At 35.3% G+C, this 17,204-nt stretch overlaps 1 protein-coding gene across 3 annotated transcripts in view; it reads right to left on the bottom strand.

Moving 5' to 3' along the window:
- Ccser1 (coiled-coil serine rich protein 1) overlaps positions 1–17,204 on the bottom strand; it is a 1,117,462-nt gene that overhangs the window by 367,413 nt on the left and 732,845 nt on the right. For all 3 annotated transcript variants that reach the window (XM_087907262.1, XM_087907263.1, XM_087907264.1), the window contains one exon: positions 7,165–7,209. In XM_087907262.1, coding sequence (XP_087763388.1) covers positions 7,165–7,209 — 45 coding nt within the window. The remainder of the gene's footprint in view (positions 1–7,164; positions 7,210–17,204) is intronic.

The following is a 17,204-nucleotide window of genomic DNA, read 5'->3' as shown; positions in this document are numbered from 1 at the left end:
TGAACTCGTTCTTTTGTTTGGTTTCTTAGAAGAGCACTGAAGATAAGAATAGAAATGTGTCTTAAAGTCTGGAGTGAAGAATGTAGAGGATGTAAATATAAGGCTCATACCTCATCAACCAAGAGAGATTTTAGATATTACCCTCTGAATTATGGGCAGCAGAATATTTTTCCTCTTCTATAATATAAAATGGGAAATGAATGATTTTTTTCTGTTAAATGATATATTCCACATAGATATTTTTGTTTGTTTTATTTTATTTTATTGTGATACACATTTTTCTCTGTTCCCTTTCCTTCCTCTTCACTCCACTTCAACACTCTCCCAAGGTCCCCATGCTCCCAATTTACTCAGGATATCTTGTCTTTTTCTCCTTCCCACATAGATTAGATCCATGTATGTCTCTCTTAGGGTCCTCATTGTTATCTAGGTTCTCTGGGATTGTGAATACTAGGCTGGTTTTCTTTGCTTTATGTCTATAAGTCACTTATGAGTGAATATATATGATATCTATCTTTCTGGGTCTGGGTTTCCTCACTCAATGTGATGTTTTCTAGATCCATCCATTTGCCTGCAAATTTCAGGATGTCATTTTTTTCTGCTGTATAGTACTCCATTGTGTAAATATGCCACATTTTTCTTATCCATTCTTTGGTTGAGGGTCATTTAGCTTGTTTCCAGGTTCTGGCTATGACAAATAATGCTGCTATGAACATAGTTGAGAACATGTCCTTATGGCACAATTCAGCATCCAATGGATATATACCCAAAAGTGGTATTGCTGAGTCTTGAGGAACGTTGTTTCTATTTTTCTAAGAAATATCCATACTGATATCCTAAGGGGCTATACCAGCTTGCACTCCCACGAGCAATGCAGGTGTGTTCTCTTTACCCCACAACCTCTCCAGCTTAAGCTATCATCAGTGTTTTTGGTTTGGGCCATTCTTACAAGTGTAAGATGAAATCTCAGAATTGTTTTGATTTGCATTTCTCTGATGACTAAGAGTGTTGATCATTTCCTTAAGTGTCCTTCAGTCATTTTAGTTTCCTCTGATGAGAGTTTTCTATTTAGATTTGTACTCCATTTTTATTGGATCATTTGTTCTTTTGATAACCAATAGTTGCAAGGGGAGGCTTCTTGTTCATCCTGGATGCCCAGCTAGCTTAGCCCCAAAATAACCACACAGAAACTGTATTAATTAAATCACTACTTGACCCATTAGCTCTATTTTCATATTGGCTAATTCTTACATCTTTATTTAACCCATTTCTATTAATCTCTGTATCACCACGTGGCAGCAGCTTACCAGGTAAAATTCCCAGCATCATTCTCTGGTGAATCCATGGCGGCATCTTAGTTTTCCTTGCCTACCTAAATTATGCCCTATCAACAGGCCCAAAGAAGTTTCTTTATTAACCAATGAAAGCAACACAAAGACAAAAGGACGTCGTACACCAACCAATTTCTTGTGTTCTTTGTATATTTTGGAGTTTGAACCCCTGCCTGATGTAGGGTTAGTGGAAGATCTTTTCCCATTCTATAGGCTGTCATTCTGTCTTGCTGACCATGTCCTTTGCTTTACAGTAGCTTTTCAGTTTCAAGAGGTCCCATTTATTAATTGTTTCTCTCAGTGTTTGTGCTACTGGGGTTATATTTAGGAAGTGGTTTCCTGTATCAATATGTTCAAGTGTACTTCACACTTTCTCTTCTATAACCTTTAGGAGAAGTGGATGGAGGTGAGGGAAGATGGGAGGCAGTGGGAGGAGGGGAGGAGGGAAGAGAGGGGGAACCATAGTTGATATGTAGAACATAAAAATAATTTAAAAATGACCTATTAAAAACAATTTTTCCAGTTGTATGAAACTAAAAAAAATTGTTAATAAATTATCTGCTTAATAATATACACTTAAGTATAATGAAAAAAATCTATGATTTTCCCCATACAATGTGAAATCATATGTACAAATTATTTCAGCATTCAGAATGTAAATTATTTTATTTTCTGAATTTCCTCTTTTGGACCCCAGGCCAGACTTGTTTTCAATTGCAAGCAGAAATATGTTATTTTTCAAAGTTTACATAATACAAAGCTATGCTAGTCTAATGCCAAAGACATTCAAGATATAATAAAATTATTACCATAATGAGGATATTACATGATTAAATGCTACCTGACATAAGTAGAAAGTCAAAAAAAACATCAGATTTATAAAACATAATGCTGTTTAAAATGGCAGTAAAATACAATATCCCTCCAAAAAAATCCCTGATAATAGATAATACTTAAGTTTGTGTGATTTTCTACTAAAACAGTTATAAGTGAAAATCAGTTCTTTGAGAGAAAGATTCATCTCTATTTTTATTCCATGAAGCCTCAGTGAGTCATTTATGAACTATAGAGCCTACAGAATGAAGGAACCCAGGTCATGGTCATGAAGAAGTAGCTGCTTCATGACGACATCTCATGCAGTCTTCTCAAAACCATTTAGTGACAGAAAGATCACTCTTTCCTGGTCAATGTCATCAAAGAACCTCTATCCAGCAACTGATGGAAGCAGATGCAGAGATCCACAACCGAGCATTGGACTGAGTTCCCAAAGTCCAGTTGAAGAGTGGAAGAATGCAAGCAAAGATGTCAACACCATGAGGAGAATAACCACTGAAACAGCTTATCTGAGCTAATGGGAGCTCACCAACACTGGCCAGTTCGTGAGAGAACCAGCATAGGACCAAACTAGGTACTCTGAATGTGGGTGATAGTAGCATGGCTGAGGCAGACTGAGGGGTCACTGGCAGTGAGACCAGGATTTATCCCTACTGCTTGTGCTGGCTTGTTGGAATCCATTCTCTTTGGAGAGATACCTTCCTCTGCCTAGATACAGTGGTAAGGTCCTTGGTCCAGCCTCAAAGCAATGTGCTAGTTTTTGCTGACTCCCCATGATAAGCCTTACCCTTTATGAGGAGTGAATGGGTTGTGGGATTGTGGGATGGGGGAAAGGAGGGAGCAGGAGGAGGGGAGGGAGTGGAAACTAGAATTGGTATGTAAAATGAGAAAAGATAATTAAAAAGATAAACTGAAAAAAAAGAAAGAAAGATCACCTGTTCTGAGTACATGTAGGAACATACAAAAATACTGATACATTCATTATAATGCCCTATTATCATTTTCAGATATCTTACAATATGCATGTACCCAGGGTACTTCTCATGTCCAGATCCTCCATAAGCACCATTGGTTTTTAATGTGTAATTAGTACAAGAAGTGGTGTGAGTGGGAGTTCCTGAAATGAAGGAATTTCAACAAAAGAACAACTGACTGATTAAAACTTTATTGTCTGGGGAAATGGGATGTGGACGGTCTAAAGCCTAATTATAGTTAACTTGAGCTGTCTTCGGCCCACTAAAGAACTGTTCTTTTCTCCCATCCCTGAGGATATTGACCCAAGGTTCTGAAGACAAATAAAAAGTCTTAGGATGTATTTACTTAAAGAAAAAGAAAAAAAAAGAAATTAAACCCTAGTTATTCACCAAGCAAAAGACTAAGATAACATTTGAGGTCTATAGATGAGATTTCTATGCTGTCTGGTAACTATCCACTTAGTCTTTCTGCCAATTTATTCAAAAATATCTTGATTTATCACTTTATTCTGTTACTATAAAATTTCAGGAAACTGGATCCATGTTAGAACATGGAAATAGGGTAACCTAAATCTCTGTTTCCGGGCCATGGGTATTCATTTTTGGCTCCAGAAAAAAAAATCTTTTATCCCCTGTGATGTAAGAAATGGTTTTTGTATGTATTATAGTATCCATATCTGGCATTCCTGCCTGCCTATCAGCTTTGTAACAGGATTTACTGGTTACCTAAATAGCACACTGCTGCCTGCTTCAATTTCCTGTGCATGTTCAATCTGTTGTCATTACCACAAGAAATAAATAGAACATTTTCAGTGACATTTCTTAAACCTTCTTATAAATATTTGGCAATCGGTTCTTAGTATTACATCCATCAACACCTATTGGGAATGTCTGTCATTTGAACTAAGTCAAAGTGAGTCATCTTTAGCAGCATGATTGTAGTTAAATCTTAATCAGTCATGATAGGCTCATGGTGATAAATTCTAAGAGACTATTTGGAAGGCTTTGAAAGTACACATATTAAAATTTAACTGTTCAGAGGTACACTGCTCTTCGTTGTAATGTGTACCCATAGCAGAATAGTCAACAGGAATCAGGGAGAGTCTTGTCACCTCTACTGATCTAGAGAAATCATAATTGTATTTCTGTTTGCAGATGGGCAACCTCTGAGACCTGATAAAATGGCTTCCACCACACACTTTACCTAATTATCTTCAGCCTCCCAGAAGTTAGTTATTATGAGACAGATCAGCTTTTAAAGTCATGTGTATAGTTAAGGTAAGTGATTAGATTAAATTAAATACTTCAAATTATCCAGTGAAACCTCAACAGGAAATAAAGTAGTTGTTTTGAACTTTAATTGTCCATGTTTGTTTTCCATGTGCAGAGTAAATAAAGGGTAAAGTGGAGAAGACATCACTGAGCTAGCCTTGATTTAATGATCAAATCTTTTCCTTCAGTTATTAGAGATGCCAATTTAAGGACACTCTTTCAAAAATGTATGCATAAGCAAATATGTATATAGTATATACACTACATACAAATCATTAGATCTTCTCATAAAGCATAAGATACTTTTAATAAATTATATTTTAATTTAATGTATACCACTGGACTGTTTCTTACATAGAATCATCTTTATAATAAAAACAGTATTGGATTTAATGAGAAAATTAGAAGAAACAAATTTTAATGAGAACTCTTGGATGAGAATCAAATACTATGTTGTAAAAGTGGTAATAATTTTAAAAGTTAATATTTCTGGATTAACTGAATTGTGTTTACCAAGGCTCAGTACTATTACCTATGGATGAAGGAAATTAATGTTTCCTCCTCCACATTGTATGTCCCTGAGGGCATCCAAGAAGGGTGGCTGAACCGTTGCAGTGTTGCTTAGTGTGAACTGTGACTTAGGAGGCAATCAGTGTGCTTTGTGGATCATTACATTTAGTTCTTCTGAGAAAAGGCAGGTGCTGCACCCTGAGGTCGTCCTCAGGACCCATCTACCCACTCTGTTATCCTGGAAGAGAAGTCAAGAACCTCAAGGACCTGCTAAGCCATCTTGAAAGTTCACTTGTGTTCAGTTTTAAGTATCTGATTGTTGCTTTTTCGTTAGTTTTATAGATAAAGAGAGTCTTTGATATTATCCCTGATTTTAAGCTTTATTTTAAATTCATTTATTTATTAATTGTATATTGTTACTTAAAGTATAAAAACCAGAATAATTATCTTTCCTTTAATTTTTTTTAAAATTATTTATTTTCTGTGTATGGGTTTTAATCTCTATGATGTCTGAGCATCACATGCATGAAGTGCCTGTGAAGAACAGAAGGAGACAGATCTTCTGGGATAAAGAGGGTTGTGAGCTGCCGTGTGGATGATGGGAACTGAATTGTTATCTTCTAGAAAGCAGTAAGTATTCTTAACTACTTAGCTGCCTCTCCAGTCTCTATGCCTCCTTTTATCAACTAGAATGCTTTTAATGGTTCAGCACTATTGGATTGCCAGAAAGATTTACCTGATTTATGGTATGAATTTGATTATGGTTTGATGAACTGTAAAGTACTCTTGTTTTTTTCCTTTAGAACACAAAATTAATAAAAAGAAATGAGAGGCCATCACGCTTACGGATCAATATTATTGTTTATTTATTTTTCATAAAATTAAATGTGATTATGGTTTCCCTTGCCTAAATTTCCCTGGATCCCTTCTGTAACTCTACACACCCAAGTTCAAGTTTTCTGTCCCTGTCTATCTTTCTCAAAAAATGAAAATCAAAGTGAACAACAACAAAAAGAGACAAAAGATGACAAAACAGAACAAACTGAAATAAAATGACCCTCCAAAAGATGTGAATTATTGTTTGCATTGGCCAACTAATGTTGGGTGCTTGCCCAGGAGTATGGTTGATATATCCAGTGACACTCAGCGGACAAAGCTGTTTTCCCTATCCCGACAGTGATTAACTACAAATAGCTTATAGTTCAGGGGGCTGGGATTTCAGACCCTATTTGTAGTGAAATTTTTGACTTGCAGGAGTCAAGTCTCTGCACATCTGTGTATGCTGCCTCACTTTTCTTTAAGTTCATATGTGCATACGTTCTATTTTGTCTGGCATCTTGCTCTCTTACATCATGATAAACACCTACATAATTTATCTATATTTCTTCCTCTTCAGTTATTTTTCTGATGTGAGCCACCAAGAGAAAAAGAATTGTCTGGATAGAAAGCAGAAGACAAAGAGAAAGGGACTCTAAATTACTAGTATCAAGAGAACCAAAATGCCAGATACTGAAAACACCCAGGTATAAGTTAGAACAATGAGATAAAGAGCCAAAGTCACTCATTAAGGTAGAAGTCCATTTGTAGAGAAGAAGTCACAAGTGACAGGAGGAGAAACTTATTTTTTTTATTTGTAGGAGAAAACCACCTCCACTTTTTGCCAATAATTTGATATATAAATGTCACAGATAATAGCAATAAATCTCTTCAAAGACAGCATTCCTAATACAATGTCATGTCACTACTGTTGTGACTTCTCTTGGTTGATAAGGCATTTGAGAAGATGGTATCTTTAAAAGAACACCTAAGGACTCTAATGTGACCGGAACAACTGTGCACCACCTGTGAACACTTCCTGGCCTGTTTCATAAATTCTGGGAATTCCTAATAGATATTGTAAAACTTGCATTGCATATTTTGCCTAAAAGGTTTGTCTGAGCCCTCTGATGGTTTGCTGCAGAAAACCAGCTTAACAGACACATTCCCTACCCCAGATGAACAGTATTTTCTTCCACTCCAGAGGAGTAAGCACAGATATTATCTGTACTTAAATATGTGCAAAACCCACTTCTCTAAGAATGTATGGAAACATAGGAGCAATATAACTATATACATGCATATATAGAGAGAGCTTACCCATACATTCACAAATATGCATGCATATATTCACAATGCCAATGTCCTTAGTCAGCATCACTGCGCCACCATACCCATGTTCTCCTCTTCCCTTTATACTTTCTTACCTCTCTCCCGCCTTGTACTGCCTCCAGTCGTTTCAAGCTTAAACCCTGAAAGAAGTGCATATAATACATAATTATACACAAGGAATTAACTAATAAAATAATAATAATAATAATAATAATAATAATATACTTACTATATTAAGTAAAATTACTCAGGATTTAATGTTGACAAAGGAGTTCCTCTCCCTACTATTATAACTGCTTTCTACAGTAGAACAAGAAAATGCAAATCCTTAATACACACTATTATTGTGGAAATTCTTTCTGCCAGTAGCTTTGGGGTACTGGCCTTAAAATGTGGCTTCTTGTCTGCAGACATGATCTCTTAAAGGTAGAGAGGGAAGTTGCACACACTATCTCTTTTGGGTTATGAAGACCCAGTAAGGCTGCATGAAGCTGTGTATGGTTGTTTCCCAGCTATTGGAGAAATGAATTCCCACAACACACTATGTTTAAAACAAAGAATGGTTAATCATATTTTAGCAAGCTAATTACAAAAAGTGTTTGTGTCTCAAGATGACAAATAGGATTACTGATTGCTCATATCTCTATCTGTTTTCTATCTATCTGTCTACCTACCATCAATCTCTCCACCCATTCATCCATCCATCCATCCACCCATCCACCCCACCATTATCATTTGTATTCATGTTCATTGAGTCAATGGAAGTTAGTAAGAGAATATAGCAGAAGACTGATTTAATATCAAAACCAAATGCTCTATTTAAGGCCTGCAGTTATCCTAATAGTGGCTGATTCTCTTGGAGAAATGAAGTGAAAGTCACGCCAATGCTATAGCACTCTTTTGTCACATTTTTCTCATCCATTCTGACTCTTTCCTTTCTTTCTCCTTTTCTTCTTTGCTTTACATTATGTATTTATTAAATGGCTCTGTGATTCATGCATTGCATTAGATATTGAAAAAACAAAAGGAAGTATATATATATATATATATATATATATATATATATATGGCCCCAAAGATCAAATGATTTGACCAAATATATATGACTACCATCTTCCAGAATGAAGAAGGAAGATATAAAAAGGATTCCCTCCTAAAGAGTACTGACATGCTCTTAAAATTCAGACTTCTTTTCCTTTTCTCCATTTCCATATAAATACACACAAATATACATGCACACATATAATGTTCTTTATTAACAGGAATGTTTTAAATGTTCATCACAAAGCAATGATAAATTCCTGAAGCAGTATGTATATGTGTGTATACTAGTTCTGATTTTATCATTATACTTTGTCCTCACATATGAAAACAGTCAGACTGTATCCAATAAAAAGATACAGATGTTATATATCAATAAAAATATACTAACAGAGGCTGGAAAAATAATTCAGCAACTAATAGCATTGACTGCTTTTGCAGATGACCTGAGTTCAAACATTAGCGCCCATTTAATGGCTCACAACTATCTATATCTCCAGTTCCAGAAATTGAGATGTCCACTTGTGGTCTCTATTTTTTCTCTCAGTAACTGTAGAAGCTCATCGTTTCCCAAAGTCCTTTCCTCCAAATGCTATCGAGTGCCTTTCTGAAGTCCATATAACAGACATATAAGTCTTTTCTAAATAGTTTGCACTTTTCTACAGCTTCCTCAAAGTAAATATCTGATCTATTGTGCTCCTGTTAGCTCTAAATCTGCACTGGGCCTCTGCTAGGATTTCCCCTGCTCTGCCCTTAATCCGTTGCAAGATGATAGAGGAGAAGATCTTCCTGCTGTGGCACAACAAATTAAAACCCCTGCAGTTTGAGCAGTCCAACTTGTCCTTCTTCTTGTGTACAGCAATTATGACTGAGTGTTCCATGGGAATGACTTCATGTCCCCATATCTCTTTGAAGAGTCTGAGTAGCATATGGGAATGAATGATGGCAGAGACCTGAAAACAGCACTGCTTGGAGGAGTGCACGGGATAAGACGAAGAGGAAGGCCCCAAAATCACTAGATAGACAGCAGAAAGGAAGACAGTGGAACTAGGTCTGCATTGGGTAGGAAAAACTGGAGAACTACCTTAAACGGGCTGTCCATGTGTGCTTAAGCATTGTTGGAACATAAATGAAATGATAATTGTGGTCTCTATGTAAATCAGGCACTACCCTGGTGCACTGACACACATTCAGCCAAAATATACATATGTGCACTTGCATAAATTACTTTTAAAAAAATTAGAAGTTAATAAAGAATGGAAATATAGATACAAATTTATATTACAAATTTGAAACGTATTTTTTAATTTCTCTAGCTAACTGAAAAAGTAGAAAAGCACAAACAAAATTAAGACGTTTTATTTAAGTCAGAGTATTTCTCTATTTCTGATGAGACTATGAAGGCTGCATTATCTTCAATGTATCTAGTAAAAAGATGAATTTCGGAAAGCAATATGCTTTACTTAAATATTCTAGCTATATAGTTCATAATTTAAGAAAAAACTTTTCACTCTTTACAGCTTTGTTAATTAATAAGCATATTATAATAGTTTAAATATTTCATAGTTACATAGAGATTAAATGATTGGGTTATTCCTTTGGGTATTGGCATATATAGTTAGAAGATTATGTAGTGATGTTTTTAACAAATCATTTCCTCATATCTGAAGCTCCTTTCTTGAATTATTCTGGCAAAGCTGTGAAAGAAAGTATTACTTAAGCCCTTCTGCCTCACAGAGTACACATGTTTGCTGACTCTGTAAAAGATTCTAGAATCCACTGACAGAGCGTGTGTAACCGACTTTCCTAATGCCTTCTCAACAGAGATGTGTCTCCATTTACAGAGAACAGTGTGAATGGTTTGGATTCCAAGGAAACTTCCAGGAAAAAATGTAGAGCCATATAGCATTTCTCAAACATTAGAGTTATGGATAAAAACACCCTGAAGTGGATTCATTTGCACATGTTTTAGCGACCAGAGCAGTATGCAGGGGCATATTTGAATTCGGGATGATGTGATTTTAATCCCTAGCTGGCAAATTCTCTGTCTGTTCTCCAATATATTTAACAATCTCTCTCAACACAATCTTTGAAGTTTAAGATGTTGAACATTGTAACTCACACATCCGCTGATCTTGAAGGTGAAATGAGATGTGACCTGTGCACAGCAGAAGCCAGGGCTGCTTCTATTTCTCTCCATCTTCCAACTCATCTTCCATCCTTCCATCTCATCATTATTGTATATGTGTTTAAACACAAGACCAGTTTGAATAAAATATTTGTGTTTCCCTTGCATTTGGAGAACGCAAATTACATTGGAAGCATTCATGAATGGACAAGAAGACAGGTCACATTAATTATATGAGTTTAAATTACTTTGGCACATTCTTTTCTCATAGGAAACTTTAATAACTATTTTTGAGATACTTTTTAAAATAATTCTTTGTGGTATAATATATCGTTTTCTTTTCTTCAAAAATCTTTGTTCTTTACCCTTCTGAATACCTTTTTCAGGGTTTAAGTTAACTGTTTTTTGTCCCACCTGCCACTGATACCTTATTTTGTCAAATAGTTTCCCTGCCGCTTGGATCTTCATTTTCATATTTTCTGTAGTGATATCTGCAAGTTCATTAGCTTTATTGCCTATATTATCTAAACTGTGGCAGTGTGATAACAGATTTATTTTACAAATATATATATATATATTTGTAAATATATATCAAATACAAATATATACATATATATATATTTGATATTGCCATGTGTTCTATTCCTTCCTTCTATGGACTGAATTTTCTTACTGATTATAAATCTCACTTATCCATCTCCTCTTTTCTCCAGTAATTCATTTTGTCTGACAAATACTGTGAATTTTATAAATGCTAGATTTTGGTACATTCTCTCCATAGAGCTAGAATTACCTCTTGCAGACTTTTAAGTTCTGCTGGTTCTGACTAATTTCTCTGTGGCTTGGATGGAAGTAAAGGAAACAGCCTAATTAGCTTTCAGTGTTAATTTCTGTTGTTCCTAAAACTCAGCTTTGGACTCTCCACTTGATATTCAGGAGCTCATAGATGTGACAGGGCCCTAGATGAGAGAAACTCTGAGCGTTAAGAGTGCTGGTAACACCAGCGTTCATGATACTCTAGCAACCAGTGTCCTTGCAGTTGTTCTGCTCCAGGGGAAATGCTAGATCACATATCTGGAGAATCTCAGTCAAAGACTCTAGTGCCAACACCGATCATTCACATTACCTTCAATTAGCTTAGAAGTGACATTTAAGACAAGTGGTGATTTCATGTCAAGGATATCCAGTATACTTCCTTGCTTCAACCTAACACACAAGACAAAACTTGGCACTCCTTGTGAGTCTTATTATTTCCACTGAAGCACAATGGATTCATTCAGAAGAAAATTAATATATTTTCACTCTATTCTCTGAGACAGTTGGGCTTTCAGAAAAACAAATAAAAACATCAATAGTCAAATTATTCATGTGTATATATTCAAACTTGTGTGCATAGTACCTTAAAACTAATATAAATAGAGAATTTTAATTGATTTGAAATATGCTTCAATATTCTTCAAGATTATAGATATAATATCTATCTAGCGTGTCTAAAGTAAATTATATTTTAAAATCCTCTGGGGAATGTGACAAGGGAAACATATTTCCCACACCCTATGCATTTTCTCACTAGAGAGTATAAACTCTTTGCATTGATCAAAATTAATCACCCAAGACCAAACCAAAATGTTATAAATTGTAGGTAGAGAGAAGAATTACCCTGAAGCAAATGTTCTGCAGTATGCTAAATTAAGGTGGTTTAGCAAGGCATAAGTAGAAAAAGCTATTAACTGAAAAAAAATAGGACTTCTTACCCATATCCCCCCTGTACTCAGACATTTGTGTATGTACTCCTGCAACTATATGGATATGAGATCAACTGGGTGGGTGGGTGGGATCGCTGGGTAGGTGTGTGATGTCAGCTGCATCAGAAAGTGGATCTGTGAGACACCATCCCCTTCTTTATGGTCATAATCCTATTGCAATCACTATCATGCTAATGTAGATTTCATCAGCTCTGCCAAACTCCAACATACTATCCAGAATCTGTGATTTGTTAGGTATCTTTTGATATAGAAGTATACAGCGTGGGTGTGTGGAATATGCATTTTATTCCTAGTAGTGAAGATATTACTGTGTGACAATTTTTTAGACCTAAAAATTTATGATTAAACTGAATGAAGTCAAAATTTATTATTTAAAAGCTTATAATGCCTGTGTGACTTTTTAACATTTAGCCTCAGTGTCAAGGCACAGAAGAGAGACAGGGGCACTGTAAATAGCTTGGGGTTCAATACCTCTATTTGCCAGAAAAAGAAGCTTGCAGCCTGTAACTTGATTTATATTAAGTGGCAGATTCAGAATTTGAATCCAGGGCATTAGGGTTCAGATTCATAATTATCTTGGTACAACAAAATTTTGCTAATATATCTATCATCAATCTTACCTGAAAACCTCTGTGACTTTAGAAGCATTCCTGGACCACATATTCCAATTTTTGCAGCTTTGAATTTTGTAATTTTAGGCTTAATTAAGATAATCTACATGAAACACAGCACCATGCCCAACAAGCATTTATCTACAGTGTGTATTGAACTTTATTTCTAGTATGAGATACCACTGATCTTGGCATTGTACAAACGAAGGAGTGACTCCACTACAGTTTTTAAAATAACCATTTTTGCGTATTTTCTGGGCAATAGTGTACTGACCTAGTGTTCCAGCTTGATTAATTCTATTCTTACAATCAACTTGTAGAAGGTAAAACAAAATAACCTTTTACTAAATCAATTCACCTTTGAACTATCATTTTTAGAATGAAAGCCACTCTGCTTTGTACAGTCATATTGTTCAACTCACTTCTCAACTGTGGTTCATAGGCCAGAAAAATCAGAGGTGTCCAATGCCTACTTCCTCACACCTTAGTGAAACCCTTCTTCAACAGAGATTTGGTATTTGAGAAAAGGGGTACACTCTTGAAGGACGGTGGCAGTAATTAACCCTCTGTTTTACTTTGCCCATCATGAAAGTTCAAAGATGTCACATTTACTTTAGTTTAGGTTGGGTCCATGGATTTCCCTAAGAGTCTTCCTATAGCTAATTCTGAGCACCATGGCTTGTTAGTGAAGCTGATGGAAGTACTCAAGGGATTAGATAATTTCAACAAGGTCTAATACCTTAGCTGTCCATCTTGGTGATTCTCTGACATTAAGCCTTTGAAACTTTGGATGTGAGTATTTTTCCCTACTGATTCACTAGTAGGCTTTGCATTTAGAGTTAATTTTAAATTACTTTTCTGGGAAAAACTTTACACTCACAAGGAAATTTATAACTTAATCCTTATTTGATATTCATTTTCTAAGTGTCACTACTGAATACGTGATGCGTCATTTGTTTGTTGAATTAACTTAGAAATTCAGAACATTTCTCGTGGTTGCTTACCCTAACAAAAACCTCAAGAAATTACTCTTGCATCTAATTTCTAATCTTTCTTTAAGATAAAAAAACATAGTTAAAATGCTTTCTTGCAGTCAATCTACCTGATCTTTTTCTCATATAATGTTGAGAATGTAAGTCTTAGAGAAATTTCAAAAGTATGTGCTTAAATGTTTAAACAGCTCATCATTTGATTCAAAAGTTATCTAAAGACGAAAATCACCCAAGTGCTAACACTTTTAAAATTATTTTTCTTCCTGTCCTGCTTTCAATGTTAGTCATGCTACATACATATATGGACCAGTGGCTGAAATCTGTAATGTAGACTGAACTCTTCAAATTGTTCTTCATCTCCTATTTCAAAATCAGAAATGTCATTATTCTCAGGCCCTTCATCACTTCACTATTAAGTTATGTCATTTTGAAGAAACAAAGTACACACTGTCTTTGAAACCTCCACACTCTTCTAAAGGAACACAATTGTAAATGGCAAAGATTGCTTCGTGCATTGATTTCTTACTCCAGAGCAGCTTCCTAAACTGAGGCATCAATCCTTACACTAGATTACAAGGATTACATAAGAGTGTGTGGGCCGTGAAACATATGGCAACATCAAGATGTGTCTGAGAGTGCAATGATCAAACACTAAATAAAAAATCAAACATGGAATAAAGGCAAGGTTTGCCCCGCTGCAACCTCTCACACAATTGCTTGTTCACCAAAGCCTTGGTTGTGAACATGTGCACTTTTGTTTTGAGAATGATGTCACACCACACAATGTCAGTGCATGCCGCCTGAAACACAGGAGTTCAGATTGAGGGCTATTACATAATAAATACTGCAATGCTTGTCATGTTGGACAGAGTGTTCTGCATTTATAGAAACAAAGTGAATTAGTTGTGGCAATAGGTTTAGTATTGCCCATCATCATGCCTAGGAATATATGTAGCAAACTAGACTATATTTGAACTATATTGTGTCAATATGCTTGATTTTTTGAGATTGCTGTTAGTGTGTCTGATTAAAATTACATTATAAAATATATTTGTCTGGAGTCATGCAGCCTAGTTTCAGATCAGTATGTGACAACCTGTCAAATGGGTTTCCGTGGGACAGATTGGTATATGACTATCTGTCCCTAGGTTTCTGAGGGACAAGGCACCTGTAAAAATGGACTCTCACTTATCAAGGACAAGGAATCGATGGGACAGTGAAGGAATTTGCAAAATTTGTGCATTTTGCAGGTTTTTTTCTCTCTCGTTATATTGGTGATTCTTAGGGTGGTTTTTGTTTTCCATTGTCAGTCACACATGCAACAGCTGTGATTTTCTCTGGAAATTCTGTTCCTTTTCAAACATTTTCCCCTAAGATTCACAGGCGGCTACTGTTTCTCATATTTCTTGTCTGGAATTACTAACTGAAATTCCTAATCCCGAGAGCTTTTCTAACTCAATAGAGAGACTTAGGTACATATGAGAAAACAACACTTGGAACACTAACCATGTCTCACAGTTCTGGAAAGAAGAGTAGGGCATGCAGACACAAAAAAGGGGAAAAGCCTCAGGAATACACATACTGCCAACTGTTGAAAGTAACTTCCCTGGACACCAATCATATGAAATCAACGATAATATCTAGTATATTCTTGATGAGAAAAATGCAGTGTAAAATATGGAATGGATAGATTCATCTTTAGCATACAAAGAACCTTATGTTAGTGGAAGAAGTATGGTATAGTGGGATGAAAAAGAATGTTTTGTCAAGGTCTGCTTTTAAAGAGAGAGTGAGACTTAGAATCTTCTTGTAGAAAAGGAAACTATATAAAAATATATCTTGCAGACATGAAATAATTATTTTGTGTTTGAATATTGTTGTCCTTAATGTATTGTGCTCATGTCTAATCCTTTTTAACTATGTAAGTACAAGTAGCTGACAGTTGACAAATGTGCTGTGATAGCAGGATGTCTGACTCGATATTTAGTTAAGCCTACAAAATGCTGAACTCTGTCTAGAAAAGGGTTATGCAGGAGATGAGGAGCTGAATAGGAGAAGCATAAAGGGGGCTTTTATAATTATCACAATGCATGTGATAATTATATTCACATTAAATTGTGAATATAATTCACAATTTATATTCATTAAATTGTGATGCATTTCTTAAAGTCAAAAATAGAAGCCTATAATAAAGTGATTCATGAAACCCTCATAAGAAAAAGACTCTGCTTAAGTATAAATGAATGCAGCCTAAGCTACTCAGGGCCATTTGAGTACAATCCACTTGGTGGTCAGAAGCTTTCCTTGCACTGACCCCCCTTCCCTATCTCAGGATCTGAACCCAAACTGAGGTTGCACACCATTAGTTTATTGTTAAATTAATTTTGTTTTAATATTGAAAAAACTACACTATTTTTTTAAAACAGGTCTGCCATTTTGTGCTCCATAGTCATATGAAGTTATATTTGCAATATTGATTATTACAAAATCAAAATGATGATAAACTCTAAAACATATGTAAGATATCCCACATCTTCTCCAGTACCAAATATCCAGCCAAGATTGATTTCTTTATGAAAAATTAAATAAACAATTCATCTCATTAGTCTGCAAATTTGCATTTATTTTCCAAAAGTATAAAATTATAGGTAGGTCAAATGCTTTTTTAAAAAAATAGATTTCTTTATAATTTATTGTCAGTAACATTTGATGATTTGTATGTGTGAAAACCAAATATGCTTATATATTGGAGCTCATAAAAATATATGAAGAAGGGAGCACAACTGGAAAATATTTAAGATGTCCTGAACTGGGTAACTAGTGCTATGGAAATCGCATTGAACATCTACGTTGTATTGTATTGTAAGTGACACCATCAAGTCTAACTTTGAGAAACTGAGGTAAAGTGATTAGGTGACTTGTACAGGATAATTTAATTCAAAGGAAAGAGATTTAAATATTAAACCCAGAGTGTCTGATTGCAGGCACCCCTTATGACACATATACACACTTCTTCCAAAAACAGCCCATGTGCTTGAGATGGGCTTCTTGTTTAAATTAGATAAATGTGTTTATAAAAGTGAATTAAATAACCCATTCATTTTATTAATGTGCACAGAATCAACCAAAACATGTAATTTTTATATTTTGAAGAAGTAAATGCAGGATAATAAATTATTGGGTTTTGAATCATTCAGAATTTAGAGAGAAATGTGGGAAAAAATACAAAGTAAATGAGTTTGTATTTCAGAGTCCGTGATTCCTTGGAAAGAAATGTGAAATTCATTTGATATATTTCCTGAGGCAGACAAAGATTAAAAGAAAATTAATGTTACTGTACAGGCACAAATAACATTTCATAGAGTTTGTGATTACAGTTGCCCCAGGCCAACTAAAGTATTAAACTAGTACAATGTGTCCATGTCCCTGAATCCTGGCAGTTTTCATTGGGGTACTGCATAACTTAAATTTCTTATGCTTCGAGGACTTGGAGCCTCTACTTTATGAGACTTCATGTGATAAAGTTTGTCCTGACCTAGACTACTTCTAGGGTTCCTGGTGTTCTCAGTGGGATGGTCATTTACGGAAATGTCTTTT

This window comes from Myodes glareolus, chromosome 6 (assembly GCF_982192425.1).
Source record: "Myodes glareolus chromosome 6, mMyoGla1.1, whole genome shotgun sequence".
Taxonomy (NCBI): Eukaryota; Metazoa; Chordata; class Mammalia; order Rodentia; family Cricetidae; genus Myodes; species Myodes glareolus.
Note: the sequence above shows the minus strand (reverse complement) of the source record. Positions and strands in the feature narration are given on the sequence as shown.